Genomic DNA, 19693 nt, shown 5'->3' with positions numbered 1-19693 from the left:
CACAATCCCACCCAGCCCCTACCCCTGTATCCCTACATATTTACCCGCTAATCCCTCTAACCCATGCATCTCAGGACACAAGCGTGGCCAATTGATCTAACCTGCACATCTTTGGACTGTGAGAGGAAACCAGAGCACCTGAAAGAAACCCATGCAGACACAAGGGGAATGTGCAAACTCCACACAGATAGTGACCCAAGCCAGGAATCGAACCCAGGTCACTGGAGCTGTGAAGCAGCAATGCTAACCACTGTGCTATCGGGCTGCTCTCTTGAACATTAACGTTGCATTTGCTACCTTTCAATCCACAGGCTGGTTCTTGATTGTGGCTTTAATGTAATCATGCAGTCTCCTACTTTAGCTCATCCCTTCCTGGGACCTCAAATCCCAAACTCACTTGTTTCCTCAGCCCTTTTTCCTACAGGTTGAGAGAGTTGATCACCTAATGAATTCTGGCTTTCATTATTCTCAATCTTTCACGGCCATGGCTACTGTACACAATTTAGTTACTTGTTTGGTGTGAGGAACAAGTGGAGGGATACGCTGGCATTAGGGAAACTACACTAGAATTTCTAATAGTTATGGCAAAAATGTATTTGAAAACTATTGCTCCAAGTCAGGTATGGAAAACGATGCAATAATATTATATGGCATGTATGAGTTTTTTTTAAAGAAAAGCCATCCTTCTATCAGTTTAGTTAAGATAAAATCATCTGTTTCTGTGAACAGTTTGTTGCTATGGGCACAATAAATGGTCAATGTGTGCAGTGTATGTTGTAACTTGGTTTCTGATACTGTAATCTGCCTCTATCACTTAAAACATTTCAATGTCTCTCCTAGCAATTCAGGATGCATGTATCGGATTGTGCAGACTACGAGCCTGGATGGGAAGAATCTCCTGAAACTAATTCCACTTTCCAACGTCTCTGGACAATACGTCCCTGTTTCTGTTCCCGTTTCCACTAGTAGCACTCCTTCCAAAATAACTGTGCCAACCATGTTCCGGGTTGCAACACCACCTCAAACAACAACCTGCAGTGCTCCAACGGCATGTTTCCCTATGTTGCAGCGGACCAGCACAGGAACGTTTATAATAACATCAGTTGAAGGATCGTCCAGCCAAAGTGTGACGTCCCCTGTCAATCCTTCACGTGAAAACACATTAACAGCACCAGCAGTTGCATCTTTGCAACGTCCTCGTTTGACAACTGTCACTTTGCCTGGCCTACCTGTGCAAAATTCCCAAGGAATTTCCAGTTTAACTATGGAGCAAAAATCTAATAGTGTAAGAACAGTTGCTCAAAATGATCAAACTGTACAAAAAACCCAAGCATCATCTACTTTGCCATCAGGCCAAAATGCTTATAATCTAAAAACAGTGACTTTACCTCGTACACCCATGCAGAGGGTCCAAGCATCTCCCGCATTGCCTCCCGATCGAATAGATTATAATCTAACAAAAGTTACTTTACCTAGTCCAGCTGGACAAAATATCCAAGCATCTTGCACTTCAGCTTTGGACCAGAACACATACATGCTTTTAAAGTCTCCTGTTTTGCCTGCTGGCCACCACCTTCAGATCCCTGCAAATGCAGAGGTTAAATCTGTTCCAGCATCTTCACTCCCCCTTGCAATTCAGCAGAAGATTTTGCCTACTGCCTCATCTCATCTCCCTAACACGCCTGAATTCACAAAGTCTTCTCCGACTGTCATTTATGTTTGCCCAGTGAACACAGTGCAGACAGTGCAGAAGCGCCTCCCAAACATTCGCCCCAAGAGCACTTTGAACCCATCCACAACCTTCACCACTGGTGATGTACCTTTGCCAAGCACAACTGCATCTGCTACCTTTCCTTATGGTGGAGTTATTTCTAATGAGCAAATCCAATTCAAGGATAGTCCAAAGAAATGGGTGATGCAAACAAATCTACAATCTTTAGCGCACTGCCTTATTCCAGTTAAATCTTCCAATAACTTGGCTTCAAAGATCTTAAAGGGCTTGGCTGATCAGCAGCAGACAGAGAGCAGCAGCACCACCAACCTGTTACCATCACTGTCAATCACACCTACACAAACAGAGGTTGACTTATTTTCTCCATTCAAGGAAAATGCCCTGGTTATGTACAATGGTAAAGTCTACCTAGTTGTGCAGAAGAATGGTGGTTTGCCCAGTACGTGCCCCAAGAGTGTACCAGCTTCTGAGAATCATGCAGAGAAAGAGAATGCTGACTCTGCTATTTTATCACAGACTGAATTAGTAACCAAAATCAAAGAGGAACCAGAGGATCCTGAGCCTATCAAACAAGAGCAACAATGCTTAAACCAGCCCACAGATTACTGTAGAAAGGCAGTCAGTGTCCAAAGTTTCCATGATCAGCCCAGGGCTCAAGGTATACCAGGCACTTCGCTTAAGGTAAGTCTTTTTGTAGCTTTTTAAGTTTAGTTGGATAGAATGAAGAAATATTTGTACTCTGATTGTGGTGGACTTTGCACTGACATATTACTTTATAGATTGTCTGCTGGTGGTTTTAGTACTCAACTGCATAGATTTACTTTGAACTCTAACAAGATTTTTGTTTGTATTTTGTGGAACTGAAGTTTCTCATAACTGTTAGGTTTGTATGTCCGAGGTGTTGTTCATCACTTTAACATTACACAAAAATATGGTTCCTTGCTTACTCACCCAGTACAATTTTCTGGTGTTGCATGGCCTGAATTAAGTCAATTAGTTAATGGTGGAGGTGATAAACGCTCAAATATTTAGCTGAAAGTAAAGATGCGATTCACTGTACTATCTACTTGACAGTTTGTTGAACTTAGTTCAAATGGAGCAGTAAATTTGTTTTGAGAAAGAAATTATTGTTATATCTGTATAGACTTGATTTATGTATGTGAGTAGCAGCTATGTTTCAGTCTCTACTTTTTGTATTAGATACTTACAGATTCAAATGAGCTGCACACTTAACGAGCAGTTCTTTTCCTTCTGCACTGGCTTTTGTTGAGCCACATTGCACTAGGCAACATGGGACCTTTTGGTGTTTTGCTGAGATGTATGTACAAAGATCTTAGGGATGCAGACTTTGCTGCTTTCCTGTCTAAGTATCTAGGGTTAGTGAATAGCAGTGACATGATTTCTGCTTCTAGTTCAGGCTGCAAGGATTGCCCCCGCTGCCATCATAACCTAAATATAGAGGTTTACAACAAGGAAACAGGCCCTTTGGCCCAACTTGTCCATGCTGCCTAGTTTTTACCACTAAACTAGTCCCAATTGCCCACATTTGGCCCACTAACCCTCTATATTCATCTTACCCATGTGACTGTCTAAATACTTTTTAAAAGACAAAATTGAACCTGCCTCCAGTACTGCCTCTGGCAGCTCATTCCAAACACTCTCCACCCCCTGTGTAAAAACTGTCCCCTGGACCCTTTTGTACCTCTCCCCTCTTCCTCTTAAAGCTATGCCCTTTAGTTTTAAATTCCCCTACCTTTAGGAAAAGATTTTGACTATCTCTCATCTTTATCTTGGCTCTGAGGCTCTGTATTCGTATTGGTGCCTTGTGTTTCAGATAACTTCAAGTCTATGATGTATTTTTTTACAAAAATATATAGGCAATTTGGACAATGCTAATTCAATGCTAATTGAGTATATAATATTTACAAATGAAAACTTTAATTTTTCTATTACTAATAACTCATTTAGGAACCCACAACTCATTCCATAGAAGAATATATAAAGTATCACGCTTTGCACTTGTCTCATGAACTATAGGAAATCTGTTGTGTATCATATCAGGTTTACAATATTGAGCTAACTATACATTACTTGAACCTGATGCTTCTGTGGAATGCACTTTCAGTCATTTTGTTCTCTCACTTTTATCCAACTGAGATTGTTCTATTCTAGAGCATCAGCTCAGTGCTTTAGCATGCAAGCACAATTATCTGTAGTGACACACCACATACCATTTGTTGCTGAAATCATTGGGCATTGATTTTAATGTGATGACATTTGGCTTCACTGTGTTATGATCACATTACTTCAGAAAACAATGCTAAGCAGGTTTAAAGATAAGGAAGTCATGGAGGAGTATTTCTTATTTCAAGTATAATGTGAAGTGTGTTTGGTGGTTTAAATGGGCCACACTATAGCATTGCCAAATTAACAGTGCTAAGGAGTTGAAAAGGAAAGTTGTCTCCCTGACTGTGCTTTATCTAATTTGGAAGTGCTTCATGTTGACACAAGTCCCTTGGTGTTCCATCCCACACATAGCGTTATCGTCCCACACCCTGAAAAAGCATAAAATTAATGTTCTGTCTTTTCATTTTCCATGAAGACCTGCCAATTAGAGGTTTTCATGGAGTAGAACCATCATCAGCGAGCAACCCTTTTATGTTCTGGAAGAGTTAAATTAATTGCAGTGGGGCCACAACAATGGGTCAACCTGTCCAACATGTCTCATGAAGTCATATTTTGAGCTGCCAATAATAGCATGATATGGCCCATTAATGATTGTCCAATGAACAGATTCATATCAGATACCTTGATGTTTTCTTTTGAGTGTTTTCACTTTTTTGAAGAATTATGGGGGCAATTCTCCCTAAAAAATTCAGTGTGTTAAATTTGCATAAAAACTGGAGTAAATCCCACTGACTTTTTCAGCAGGACATTCAAAATGAATCTCCCACGTTCCGCTGAGTGCACTAGTGTGAATCAGTCCAAAAACAACTAATTATTCCCTCTGAAGAGGCCAGCAGCGCAGTGCTGAGCGGGCCATTGCGCGTGCGCTGATGTGTCAGCGCTGAGGTCAGCTTATGAGCAATGGCCCCTGTTTGCTGACCTCTTGATTGCTGGCTAGCTCGATCGCTGGCCAGCCCCACGACACCCACATTACCGGCCATGTGATCCCCCTCCCCACCGATCGTTGGCCCCTGAAAATGCCCGGGTCAGCTTTGACACCATCCCCGCAGCCCCGATCTTCCACCTCCCCCACCCCACAACCCTGATCACTGGCCTCACTGCTTCTGTGACTCAGTCCAAAGTGCAGAGTGACAGCAGGATTCACCACCCCCACAAATCTCCCCCAGAGGTGCCGCCCCATCAGGCCCCACTCCCTTGGCACTGCTCTATGCCCAGTAGGCTGTGTCAATGGCCACTTGGGCTGGCACTGCCAAGGTGGCAAAGCCCATGGGACATCACCCTACTAATGCCTGACTCTCTGGGGGGCCTCAGTTGCTCCCCCCCCTTCCTTCATTCCAGTGTGGTTGGGCTGCCATTATTCGCAAGTAGAGATTTATACTACCCCCACTGGAGTTAAATACTTCTGGCAGGGCAGGGGAGAAGCTAGCAGGCCTGGAAATTTCACTCCCAGGTCCACTAATGGCATTTAAGTTGTATTAAAATAAGGATCTGCATACATTATGCAGCTCTGCGCCGATCTTTGGCATGAAGTGACAGCACTGGGAATCCAGCTGCCAGAGACGTGCAGAAGCCGTGGCGCACAGCAAGGAGCCCACAAAATGGCCTCTGCCAGAGTCTCCCAGCTCACTGCGCTACAAAAGCACACAGCAGGCTGGGAGAACCACCCCTTTGTTTCTATACAAATTTTAATCTGAATGAAAATAGCACCTTGGACTCTTCTCCTATTTTTTAAATTTGCACATAGTATGAAGGATAATGTAGCATTTTATGATATAATATGAAATGTTAAGAGATGGCCTGAGTTTCAGTCTGCATAATTTACAGTGTTACCTCTTGATCACTAGCTATCTTAGCAGCATGGTGGTATAGTGGTTAGTGCTGCTGCCTCGCAGTGCCAGGGACGCAGTTCAATTTCTGGCTTAGTTCACTGTCTGTATGAGAGTCTACACGTTCTCCCCTTGTCTGCATGGATTTCGTCCGGTGTTCCAGTTTCCTCCTCCCACAGTCCAAAGATGTGTACCTTAGGTGAATTGGCCGTGCTAAATGCTCCCTCAGTGTAGCCTAACAGTAGCCAGAGTGTGATAACTAGGGAAGTTTCACAGTGACCTCATCGCAGTGTTAATGTAAGCCTATTTGCGACTAATAAATGAACTTTACTTGACTTTTTTTATTTACCTTGTGCATTTTTGAACTTGATTGTAGGACGCCTCATTTGTGTGTGTAAATTATGGGCCATTTAACCCAACACAGTAGTGAATCAAAACCATTGGATATTATATAACTGACAGGATGATAATTGTGTTTTTAATGTTGTTCTCTGTTGTATTAAAATGTATCTAGTTTTAAATTAGTTCAGTTTGTGAACACTGCAGTTGAATGCCTTCAGCCTTGTATACCAAAAAATGATTGCATTTGTTTCATAATTAAAAACTTTCTTCCTCTTGTTTTCCCTGTTTCCACCTCCTGACAGCATTCAAAGTGGATTTCTGGTACTGCTCGCAAGGAAACTGATGAGCAGTTACTGAAGAAGGCAGGAATTCACAACAATCTCCGAATCTGTCTCACAAGGATATCCCAAAAACAGCTGGAACAGTGGGAAAAGAGCAATCCCCCCACAAATTCAGGGCCACTCGAGTTACTGTCACTTCAATCCAGGAAAATGGATGACTTAAACACTGATGCACTGAGTAAAGATACTCAAGTGAATGTGACACTTCCAGTTGTTAAAAAGGAACCTGTGGAGACAGAATATTATTCATACCCTACAAAGGACATCAAGGTATATCATGATTTCTGTAGCAGTAATTTATTTTTTTAAGACTTGCTGAAAATTGTGAAGTTGTGTATGTGTGGGAGAGGTTTTGAGTAAAGTGTTGAGTCTATGGCAAACACTTGAGAACCAATTTTCAGTAGCTATTTGAGTTGTGTCTTTAAATGTAGTAACTAGCAAACATGTCAGTTAATAAACTGTATTCCATGTTAATATAATTTCTTCTCACCTTCTTTCATCTTAAGATGTTGATTCTTACATTATTTTTGGAATTGACAGATGTTCAATCCTGCTGTCAACTGGCCATCCTTCATGTTTGACCTCAAATTGGGAATTCAACAATCAATTTGACTATAAAAATCATCAGAGCAGAATCCTGTTCATGATTAATGTGTAAACTATTTCTAACAGGAGTCACTAGATGTCACAGGAACATAAATCCTGCCTCAAATATTTCCTCCTCTTAGTCTAGAAGAAGTGAAGCCAATTATAGCATCCATACTAGTGCATAGGCAGATTTCAAACCAGACACTTTCTGGTCAATGTGTCTTAGCAACAAGCCAAATAGTACCTTCTTTCCATCAGAGGAGCTCTAAAGATCCTTTTAATGCATTTTTTTTAGTTTCAGATAATTGCTTAAGATTATATATTGAAATCATTAGAAAGAAATAACTTGCCTCTATGCACAGTCATTCACAACTTCTGCACTTCACATTCAATGAAGTACCTTTGAAGTGCAGTCACTATTGTAATGCAAGGAATACAGTCAATTCACAGCAAAGTTCCACAAGCAGATAACCATCTGTGGATGGTTAGCTAGGGCACAAGGCCTAAACATCCCTCCACTTCCCACAGTGCCTCAATAACATTTACATCCTTGTGATGGCCCAGATTATATGCTCAAGTATATGGAATGGGACTTGAACACATAACCTTCTGACTCAGAAGTGAATGTGGTATCAACTGAACTAACGCTGAAAACCAGCTGAATAAGGAGTCTTAAAATTCCTTCTTTTCTGCAGGTTTCAAGTAAATTTGATTATATTTGAATGTAAAATTCAAGGTATGCTCATTAAATATGTAAATCCATACTTCAAGAAAGTCCAGTGATTTTATGTGAGCATTGCAAAATCATCCTGAAATTGAATGAGCAGAGAGGCAGTGACATACTGCTTCGTCACTAGACTAGTAATCCGGAGCCCCAGGGCAATGCCCTGGGTTCAGATCCCACCAGGGCAAATGGAGAAATCTGAATTCAATGAAAATCTGAAATAAAAGTCTGATGATGACCAAGAAACTATTGTTGATAGTCGTAAAAACCCATCTGGTTCACTATTGTCCTTTGGGGAAAGAAACCTATTCTCCTTACCCGGTCCTACATGTGACGGCAGAACCACATCAATGTGTTTGATTCTTAAACGCCCTCAGGGATGGACAATAAATGCTGGTCCAGCCAGCAATACCCACATCCCATGAATGAATAAAAAATGCAAGACAAACTAAGATGCATGTATACTAATTTTGTTTTTATTTTTAATTTGTGTTTCCATTTTTAGATTAAGCTTGAGCCTAAATCACCAGTGAAAAGAAAAGCAGAAAGCATCCACTGCCCAATACCAGATAAGAAACAATGTCAAAAACGGTTCATTCCAAACTGGGAATCTGAGCATGCCTACAGCTGCCTTCCTGTACAGAATGCAGAAACACCTTCACACAATACAGAAGCAACTTCCCACATCAACTCTCATGATGAACAAGAAGTGTTTACTAGCATGATAATGAAGAGCATGATAATGGAATCCGCCCCCGTGACGACTTCCAGCACTGAGACAGATGATATACTCAACACCTCGACTGTCTCCATTGACCCTGTTCCTATGCCCAGCACCTTGACTCCCTCAATGGAATGCTTCAGCACGACTGAGATCAGTGCAACATGCAGTTACTCTCCTCTCCCCCTCTCAAGTATTGATGAAACTACACGAGATGAGAAGATCAAGCGACTAAAGGCGATTCTGAAGGCGAAGGAGGTCGCGGTGGAAGCAATACGAAAGAAAATGGTTTTGACACCTTTATAAAGTTCTTTATCAAAATTAAGATTTTGTGGCATTGCTGTGCTATTTATCTGAAGACCTGAATGATAACCGATCTGTGTGATCTCAGTCTCTCATGATAAGTTTAAGATGACGAATATTCAAAGTGTTTATCTTTAAAATGTTGCTTTTGCTGCATTGTTGAGCAGCTACTTTTGAATGTCAATATTTGTCATTTTAAATTGTAGCAAATTTGATAACTAGACTGGTGGTTGCATTATATTATACAATGTAAGGGACCAATATATGGTAGTATAACTTTCTATTTAATGTGCATTTAACCAAAAGCATTATCTTGTTGCATTGTTCATTTGGAAAAGTGATGCAGAAGGACAGGCTGAATGGAGGTCTCCTGTGCTGTAACTATTCAGTAATTCTGTATTTCTAGGTTCACTGTTGTACCTGCTATATTGTTGCTGAGTTTGAAGCACATGGCCCCATCTCATAGCCTTTTTCTGAACTTTAGGATCTAAATTCATTTCATTTATTCAGGGAATATTATTATCATGGGCACAACCAGCAGTATCATCCATGCGAAGGTGGTGGTGAGCTGCTTCCTGTGGTGGAAATGCTTGCATAGTCCTGTTAGGGAGTGAATCGCAGGTGTGGCAAGTTGCACACTATACATCTTTTAGTTCCATTTATCTACGAGGGTATTCATTACACTCCCATGTTGAGTCTTGTAGTTGTTGGAAAGACTTTGGGAAGTCAATAGATAAGTCATTCTTTCTGGAACACCCAGCTTCAGTCATGCTGTCAACATATTTGTATGGCTATTCCAGTTAGACTTCTTGTGGATGGTGAACCCAAGATGTTAATGGTGGAGGATTTGATGATTGTAATACCATTGTCAAGAGGAGGTTGTTAGATTTTCTTCTGTTGGTGATGGGTTATTGCTGGCACTTGTGTGGTGCAAATGATGCTTGCTAGTTATTAAGCCAAGTCTTGCTGCATGTGGACACTGACTGCTCCATTATCTGAGGAATTGCAAGTGGAATTGGACATTGTGCAACCACCAGTAGACATTTCCACTTCAGACCTCATTGATGAAGCAGCTGAAGATGATTAGGGCTAAGAAGCTGCCCTATTGAACACGGCAGCAATATCCTGGGGATGAGATTGTTGGCTTCCTTCAGTCATCTTCCTTCATATACCCATGGCTCCAGCCAATGGAGAATTATCCCCCTGGTTCCCATTGACTTCAATTTTACCAGGGCTCTTTGTTGCCATACTGCAGTGACATTTAACCTTTTTTTTCATATTTGCCACTTTAATAGGTCTTATTAAGATTTATTCCCAAGTAAATATGAACTTTTGGGAATTTCTGAAACATTTTCTATGAGTGCATTTTAAGTTGTTTGTCTTTTGAGAATACCTGTATGTTAGTTTCTCTTAAAAATTGTGTTTCTTAAGAGCTCACAACGGGTTTCTTGTGCTGTAGAATAGTCCTATTCATGAATCTGTTCTTGTTATAGGATTAGATTTTTTTTGGGAGGTGTAAAAAATTAATTCTTGCCTCCAGCTCTAAGCTGTTACTTATTCCTTCCATTTCATTTGTACTATTTTGAATCTTAGAAACTTCCAAAATGTTATTGGGGGTTTTAGGAGTATGTAAAGTGCTCCTCTGTTTTACTTGGCAACTCAAGATTGGTGACTCTGTTGGTCTGTCATCCAAATGAGAGATCTTGATTTTTTTTCAGTTTATCCAAAGTTGTCTGATCAACCTGGTGAGCCTTTAATAGAACATTGGAACATCCTCTTTCAAAGAAAGTAGAGCAGTAGCCAGCAAAGTAGAGTGGGATAAGGACCTTTTGACACTGAAATCACAAAACTGGATCCTGATGTAATGGCTCAGTGTTCATACTGGTAGCTAGTGTATATAAAGTCAGTACTACCAGTTATTGTACCTAGTTAGGCTTTGCACTGACTGTGCTAAGGGCAATTTTACTAGGGCTCCTTGTTATACTGCAGTGGCATTTAACTTTTTTCCCCCTATTTGCCACTTTAATAGGTTTTATTAAGATTTATTCCCAAGTAAATATGAACTTTTTCTTTAGTGCATTTTAAGTTGTTTGTGACATGTTTGTGTAGGTCATGGGCTCCAAATGCACTACTTATTTATTTGAGCCTGACCATTATATGTGTCAAAGCTCCAGTTAAATATTTTGTGCAGTTTTGAGGTTGGCCCTGTGGATCCAGAATAACTACCATATTGTTATATTGCTGATTGTATTGCTGTTGCCATTCGACAGACAGTTATGTAGTAAATACCCTTTCTACAGAGATACTTCAGATTTTCATTTAAGGTTAGACCATATGACATTAGAAAAAAATGTGCTTGGTGAACGTTCATACTCATTTTTTTGACCATTGCATACTTGCATGCCGAGCTGACCTTTGCTTCAACAAGGCAAGTCATTATCTCTTAGGAAATTGCAATTTCAATTTGGTCTCTTGCATTGGAATAGAACTTTTTTTTTACTATGTGGGTATCTAAGAATCTCTCCTGCTATATTGATAGGGTGCACTAATTTTTAAATAAAGCATGTGAACACATAGTGAACATCTATTCGACTTAGTGAACATCTATCAACTTTTATGGAGGAAACCTTTGGGTAATGTCAATGATCATCTGGATTGGCTTGCCTACAGCTTGGCGAGATTGCTACTTGGAATATCCTTTATACTTTAGCACATGAAAAATTAGACAAGAATGATTGCCAAAATGAAAATAAAACAGCTGTAAGAAAGGAAATTGGCTTCTTAGAATAAAACCCCCACTATTTAAAGCAATGCTTCTCTGATTATTAATTCTGTCAAGTGCTTTATGTGAATATAACCAAAGGTAAATGCTTGCTGGTCAACAAATGATTGACCATGAAACTAATTTGCAAAGTTTTAGCATGAACCATTCTGCCATCCACATTATGATTCAACCACCAAGCTGAAAATAACTTGCTCTGATAACTTTTTGCTGAGGAAATGCTTTATTTGATGGAAAGTGTATGTTCTGAAACCTTGCAGTTTCAGGTGCCTTTAAACAAACTGATTGATTGGTAGAACTGTATGTGTTTGCTAATACTGAAAGGACTAATAACTAATGAACTGCTAGTTCCAATGACCTATGGATTAATATAAAATATATATCTACATCAATTGCAAAGAAAGGTGAGACCATATTTCATAAAACTAGTAATAGATATCAACACAAGCTTGGGCTGAATAAAGTGAAGGTGAAAGTGTGCTAGCAGGAGCTCCCAGACATGTACCTGGTATAATACCTATTAGAAGATAGGTTCTTGGCCATAATAAATCTTAACAATTCAAAGGAGGTTCCTAAAGTGTTGAGGACAGTTCAGCTGCATCTAATTTAAGGTCAGTTATAGGAAATTGCCATTCAACAACAGAAGTATCTCAACAAATGTGAACTCATTGCTCCCAAGTGCATTCCCTTAAAGAATGAATAAGATATTTTTAGATCTGAGATTGTTGATAAAGGATGAATTGCAACTGGTTGCAAAATTGCAATTTGGAACATCTTCAAGTGCCTTCCAAGTGTCCATTTCACTTGAGGTAAAGGTGTAAAAATAATGCTTGGCCTTCTTGCCCTGAAATCCCCTCTTAAGATTCACTTCGAACAAAAGAAGGCTGGATTCTAAGAGGTGACATCAGAGGAACCCTGGTGCCTTTGCAGTAATTTGATTCAGTGCTGAAATGGAAACTTGTGCACCGTGTAATAAAGTACAGAAAGCCATTGGCATTAGAAACCCAGTACCAAAGACAACATGCATCAGTAATAAGACAACAAAAACCCAACTGTTTAATTTTCCATCTTGGTGGCAAAATATTAATGCCAAGAATGCTCAGCAGAGACCTTGATTTTCTGGTCAAGGAGCATTTTGGTGGTTATATGAAGTTTAGATTGCTTTTATCCAACTGAAGGCAAACCCACCATGTCTGAGGTAATAGTGACCATTGATTGGAACCAATTCATGCTTAATGCAGATAAATAAAGCTTTAAAATAATTATCCAAACTCAGTTCTGATAAACTACTTTATCCTTGTAAATTACATACTTAGTTCATGATGGATGTGGATAAGCCCTATTGGAGCTCATTTAACAACTTTGGATGTGGGGAACATATGCAGGCAGTTTGAGTTGAGTTGGGACTAGTTGGGCATGTGGAACTATAGTGAACAGCCACTTGAGAATTGTATAGGTGTAAAACTGTATATTCAATTCTTTAGATAAAGATATTGTTCATCCTTGAAGCATAAATAGCTCTCCAGGTGATCTTGGATCTAAGTGGGAAGAGCATGTATGAGGGCCATGTTCAGATTTCTATGCATGTGGAGTTTCTGAATATCTACTGGAAAGGAATGATAACCTTTTTTCCCTTTCCAGTCCAACACTTAGTGTAGACTTTGCTGATCATTAGAGCAAACAATCCAAATGGCAGATTTCCATCAGCTTTCAAAAGTACTTCACAAAATTTCCACTGCAGTCTTAAATGCTGCATAGTAGCATATGTGGGTTCTCTGTGAAGTGTTTTTCTCGTAACTAAGAAAGATTATGCAGGTGAGAGCGTGAGAATATTAGGTGCATTAAACATTCACGTCAGCGCAAAACTGTTCAAGGCACTTCATGGCCTGAAAGGAGATGTTTCTATGTTAACCACAAAAAAATGTTATTGCTAAATCCTCAGTGGGAAATAGTTTGCCATTTAATCTATTGGCTTTTTATACAGTCAACTACAAACTAGCGTGATAACTTTTGTTTTTGCTCAGTTCAGTCAAATCCATGTTTCATTAATGGGTCAGACAGTTTTGAAAATGGACTAGTGTCAGGTTTCATACATGATACTGCCCATATAGAAGGAATTTAGGTCCAGATGAACTATATGCAAACATAACTTTAGTAGCTATGGCTCAATTGGTACCACTTTCTGCGAAGGTGGATTTTTCAGATATGACATTAAATTGAGGCCCATCTGCTTGCTCCGATGGATGTAAAAGATTCCATTGCACTGTACTGAAGAGAAGTAGGGAAGTAGAAAATTTGGTGTTTTTCCCAATGTTTATCAACCAAAATCACAAAACAATTATTTGGTCACTATTAAGTTGCTGTGTGTGGTGCTTGCTGTTTGCACATAGACTGTTCCCTATTACAACAGTGACTATGCATCAAAATGTTTTAATTAGCTGCCAAGTGCTTTGTAACATCTTGAGTCTGGAAGGTATGCTGGTGAGGAGAATTGGCCGTGCCAAATTCTCCCTCAGTGTACCCAAACAGGAATCGGACTGTGGCGTCTGGGGGATTTTCACAGTAACTTCATTGCAGTGTTAATGTAAGTCTACTTGTAACACTAATAAATAAACTTAAAACTTTAAACTTTGTCATGGAAGAATCAATAGAAGTTAGTCTGTGTCTTTCTAGATCACTATCAGCTTGATACATCCGTTGACATGGAATGGATGAACTACAGTTTTGATTTTGCCTTGCATCCAGAAAGAATCCAATTGCAACCTATAATTATTACAATATTCCTTGATCTGTAATTAAATAAGTTAGAATGAAGTAAATATACTTATTCCATGCACACAACTCACTTGCTAATGATCCAACTTGTTGCAAGGCCTACATTTTGCGGAAATGGCTAAGAATTCTCAGTTGGCTTCAACTGCTTTGCAAATTCCCACCCCAGACTGACTTTATATTGAATATTAGAATTAAAATCAATTTGTTAAAGGTAAATTGAAGCCAGCTACTCAGTTCTGAGTAGTTAAACCATGATGATAGGATTAAGAGTTAAGCAATGCTTTAACGTTTCCATTCATATTTTGGCCAAAGGTAGCTCATTTGGCTTTATGATGTCTTTCATGATGTCACCTGGACGAAGATGAGAAAATCCATTCAACTTGCCTTAACTTATCCATTCAGAAAGATTTGACTATCCAATTGTCTCTTTAATAATTCCACATTTCTCTCCCCCCCCCCCCCCCCCATGCAAAATTCAACGAGAAAGAACTCCCTGAGTCTAGTCCTAAGATAGGGTTTTCCTATTTGGAACCCACTCACCTTTCTCCAACTCTTGAGAGTTCAGTTAAAGTAATGTTCCTGTTGTACTTTTCTATTATATTTGCTATCTTATATAAAAAAAACACCTTCATGTTGCCTCATTTTGTGCATTAGAAGCATATTTAATCCCTATTAATTGTCCTTGGGCTTGAACATGAAGAAATGCACAAGATCTGGTCTGACATTATTTCATTGTTTTGACTATAATGTTCAGTATTCCACTTACTTCACTCTGGAGTGGTTGGACATATTGAATTCTGGATTCTATTAAAACACATAGTTCTCTTTCAACTCAAAATCCTTAGTGAGAAATAAATGAATATCTCCACTGCAATTAACAACCTCCCTGTGACTTGCTCCTCCAAATATGTTGCCTATCTAACCATTTTATTCTCTTAGCTGCCTCTATAGATAACAATTATCAGACCTCACCATTAGGATCATCTAGAGCTTCAATTGTTTGCTTCAAAATACCAGTTGTTAATCCGAATTAGAAACAGTCAAAGCTCCAGCATTGATCCCGGGCGCCCTGCATGATATTTCTTAGCCCTTTCCAGAATTGACCTTGGATCCCTTTGGTTGAAAGCTGTACCGTTTTGGGGGTGGACATGTCAATTGCTGTTTACTTGGCTCTAGTCCGATAAATCATCTGCTCTTGATGCGATAAAAACACATGGCGCTCCAGCCAGCACCAATTTTCAACAAAATGATGGCTAATCTGGCCTAGGGCTCAACAATACCTTCCTGTCTCTTCCTCCTAATTCTTGACAACCCCATTCTTACCCAATTCTGAATATGAGGTAGAGATGGTGGCATTGAACTGGGTGGGCACAGTAAGAGGTCTCACGACATCAGGTTAAAGTCCACAGGTTCATTTGGAATCACGAGCTTTTGGAGTGCTGCTCCTTCTTCAGGTGAATGCTCCTTCAGCAGCAACACTCTGAAAGCTTGTGATTCCAAATGAACCTGTTGGACTTTAACCTGATGTGAGACTTCTTACTGAGCCTTAAATATATTCAAGCACCCAGCCACCCCAGCTTTCTGTAGTAGAGAATTCCAAACAACCCTTATCTGTGTTGTAATAACATTCCAGTTTCTATGTTCCACCAGAGCACAAACTTATAAATACATCAGTAATAACTGGATAATGCCTACAAGATTATTGACTTACGAGTTTATTTGTTTGACTATTGAGCCTTTCTCCTCAATGGAAGGAAGGTTAGCAAAAGGGAGAGGGGCAAAAACCAAAAAGTTTTCTGGTTGGGGCAGAGTATCTGCCAGCGATAAAGAATCTCGCTATGTGAGCATTCAGTCCTCCTCGGATGGTACTGTCTCCAGGGCTTTAGGCGAATTACAGCTGTTTCATATAACTACAGAGAGGATAACTCTTTTGCTTTATGTCTTCAGCATAGAAGTGTGGGCTGTGATGAGTGTTAAGCAATGTATTACATGAAATTTGTGACTCCTTTCATTTTAAAGCAATCACTTGGCTTATCTACATCCGGTGGCACCAATCTCACAGATGGGAATGAACTAGTCATGTTCAGCTTAGAATACAACAGATCATTTCCAGTGAGTTCGGGTCACAAAGGTAGAAGTAAGCACATGCAAATCTTATGTTCATTTTCTGATTCTGGTCATTTTAGGTCAAGGCCAAATTGGCTGAGAAGAGAAAATCCGAAAATAGCAAAGGCCCATCGACAAGCAAGAAACAGCGGTGTAAAAAGTGGATCTTGAACAGGGAGTCAGAACACGCTTACAGCTGCCTCCCAGGAGCTCAGGCTGAGGGAGCGCTCCACGTGGCTCCTCGATGTGGTCATGAGAAGTTCACCTCAGTGCCACAGGCAGCCACAGGGGCACCGGAATCCTCCCGCATGGTGACTCGCAGCACAGTGACAGACACTATACCCTGCACTGAGCAAACATTCCCGATGATTCCAACCCTCCCTCTTCCAGGCGAAGGCAAATCTCCACGTGAGGAGAAAATAAAACGGTTGAAGGAGATTCTGAAAGAAAAGGAGGCCGCGCTGGAGTCAATTCGGAGGAAAAATGCCTCGGCACCTTCATAAAGTCCGAGAATAAATCCTGATTCTGATGCTAAAATTAAAGAACTAACGGTCACCCTTTTGTGTGATCTCTGTCTCCCTTGAAGATTTACAATTACATATATTTGAAGTGTTAGTCTTTTTAATGTTATTTTTACCGCATATAAATTTTAATATCTCGCATTGTAGCGGAGTTGACAATTTATAATGAGGATAGCGATTTCATTACATTGTACTATGTAAGGTTGTGTGTGTGTGTGTGTGGGGGGCGGGGGGGGGGCGTTAACCCGCATAATAAATTGTAAAATTTCTGTATAATTTTTAAATATGCATTGAATTAGAAGATGCATTTTATTCTTCTGTATATTCTTACGGAAGTTCTGAATATGAAATTGATAACTTATAGTAATGTACTCATTTTTCTAAACATTAAATCCCACCACTTGGCCCTTTTGGGAATTCTGGGATCTTACTTTGTAGTTTGACGACCTAGCCCACACTAACTTCGCTGAGTGCTTTCATTTAGTCGGGGCTCCTTCCTGGATTTTGCCAACAACTTGCTCTCTGGATTTAGCAATAACTGTTGGAGGTGCTGTCTCCCGAATGAGGGGGCGTCTACCCGAGATTCTCATCTCCTGGTTTGGGGGCGGGAAGCGAAGAAGAGCAGTTCAGTCAACGATTCAAAAGGCGGTTATATGTCACTTTGCTCTTTGTGGAATCTTGCTGTGTCTAAATTGGCTGCTGCATTTCCGACTTTATTGCCTTAGCTGTGAAACCCAACACCAAGTAAATGGAGGTCTGTCCTTTTCATTGGCCAAAACAGCAGCAGTTAGTTGGGTTCTGAGTGTTCTTCATTCACCCTCCACTGGATTGGGATTTCCACAAACGATATTCTCTGCATATTTACGGAAAGGACTGCTTTCCTTCTCAAGCCACTTTGTTTAAAACAAATCCTAAGATTAGTTATAGCCATTGAAACTTCTCTTAATCTGACATTTAGATTTCTGAAGCAATGGGACCGTTTTTGGAGATGGCATGTGGGTTGCACCTGAACCAAAATTGAACAACATCCTTGCAAGGAGAGTTGCTCGTGCTGTTAAGGCGGGTTTAAGCAAACTAGGCAGGGGGTGGGATCCTGAGAGAAGGTTCAGCAGTGGGAGATGCACAGCGCAAATTAGAAGAGAGAGCAAGTGAGTCGGGAAGGCATAGAGGTTATTCACCAGTTAAGGGAGAAGAGAATTTGGCAAGATTGGGTAATATTTTAACACAAGGAGCCTGACAAACGGATGAGTTGAGGGATAAATTAAAAGATGAGGATATGATGTCATTGCTGTCTCTGAGACATGGTTGTGAGAGGGACAGAATTGGCCACTCAGTATTCCAAGATATAGGGTCTTCAGGTGAGACAAAGGAGGAGGTAAAAGACGAGGGGGTGTCACAATTTTGATCAGGGATTCAAAGATAGCAGTAAGGAGGGATGGCATCTTAGAAAGCTCTTCAAATGAAACCATACGAATAAAACTTAAAAACCGAAAAGGAGCAATCACATTACTGGGAGTATTCTATAGGCCACCAAACAGTCCAAGGGAAATAGTTATGAAGGCAAATTGCAGAGAAGTGGACAAGTAAAATGTAATGATACCGGAGATTTCAACTTCCCCAACGTTAACTGGAGTAGTCATAGCATGAAAAGTTTAAACGAGTTTAAAATGTATTGAGGAAAACATTTTGAGCTAATATGTAGAAGGTCCTACAAGAAAGGGGGTGCTCCTGGACTTAATTTTAGGTTTCAAAGCTAGACAAGTATCAGTAGGGGAGTATTTTGCAGTCGGAGATCAGCGGGGGAACCTATACCTGGGGTCACCATTGCAGACGTCAAAGCAGCTTTCTTGAAGGTCAATCCATGGAAAGTGACTGGCCCAGATGGGGTACCTGGACAAGCACTCAGATCCAGTGTGAATCAGCTGGTGGGAGTATTCACAGATATCTTCAACCTCTCTTTACAACAACCTGAGGTCCCTATCTGTTTCAAGAAGATGTCCATCATCCCAGTGCCTAAGAAAAACCAAGCATTGTGCCTTAATGACTATCGGCTGGTAGCTCTGACATCCATTATTATGAAATACTTCAAAAGGTTAGTCATGGCATGAATCAGTTCCTGACTACCTGGATCACTACAGTTTGCCTATTGCCACAACAGGCCCACAGCAGACACCATCTCCCTGGCTCTGCACTCAACCCTGGAACACCTAGATAACAAGGACACCTATGTCAACTCCTATTTATTGACTATAGCTCAGCCACCACCATTCCCACGAAACTCATCTCCAAACTCTGTGGCCTGGGCCTTGGCACCTCCCTCTGTGACTGGATCCTGAACTTCCTAACTTACAGACCACAATCAGTAAGGATAGGCAACAATACCTCCTCCACAATCATCCTCAACACCGGTGCCCCACAAGGCTGTGTTCTAAGCCACCTCTGAGGAGGTCAGCGCGGTCCTTGGCTGTGGCGCATCTCCATTAAGGGCAGTCGCCTCAGTGCATCGCTGTGCCACTGGCCCGCGGATAACCTCTCGATGCTGCACTTCTCCAGCTTCTACCCTAAACACGTTGGAAGGGCTATCCCCTATGGACAAGCGCTCTGAATGCACGGGATCTGTTCAGATGGGGAGGATTGCAGCAGACACCTCCAGATGCTGAAAGATGCCCTCATGAGAATGGGATATGACGCTTGACTCATTGGTCGACAGTTCCAACGCGTCACAGCCAAGGGCTGGGCTGACCT

General features: G+C 40.7%; 1 protein-coding gene across 3 annotated transcripts in view; it reads left to right on the top strand.

Moving 5' to 3' along the window:
* Window positions 1–17162, top strand: part of LOC145357054 (uncharacterized) — a 46733-nt gene extending 29571 nt beyond the window's left edge. For 2 of the 3 annotated variants that reach the window (XM_080210123.1, XM_080210125.1), the window contains 4 exons: window positions 841–2413; window positions 6390–6698; window positions 8246–8749; window positions 16508–17162. In XM_080210123.1, the coding sequence (XP_080066249.1) occupies window positions 841–2413; window positions 6390–6698; window positions 8246–8749; window positions 16508–16930 (2809 nt within the window). In that variant the 3' untranslated portion in view covers window positions 16931–17162. Of the gene's footprint in view, window positions 1–840; window positions 2414–6389; window positions 6699–8245; window positions 8769–16507 lie in introns of all 3 variants that reach the window. The other variant, XM_080210126.1, reaches the window with a different exon arrangement.
* The last annotated feature ends 2531 nt before the right edge of the window (window positions 17163–19693 follow it).

This window comes from Carcharhinus amblyrhynchos, chromosome 22 (assembly GCF_965287045.1).
Source record: "Carcharhinus amblyrhynchos chromosome 22, sCarAmb.v2.hapA, whole genome shotgun sequence".
NCBI lineage: Eukaryota > Metazoa > Chordata > Chondrichthyes > Carcharhiniformes > Carcharhinidae > Carcharhinus > Carcharhinus amblyrhynchos.
This window is presented reverse-complemented; position numbering and strand designations above follow the sequence as displayed.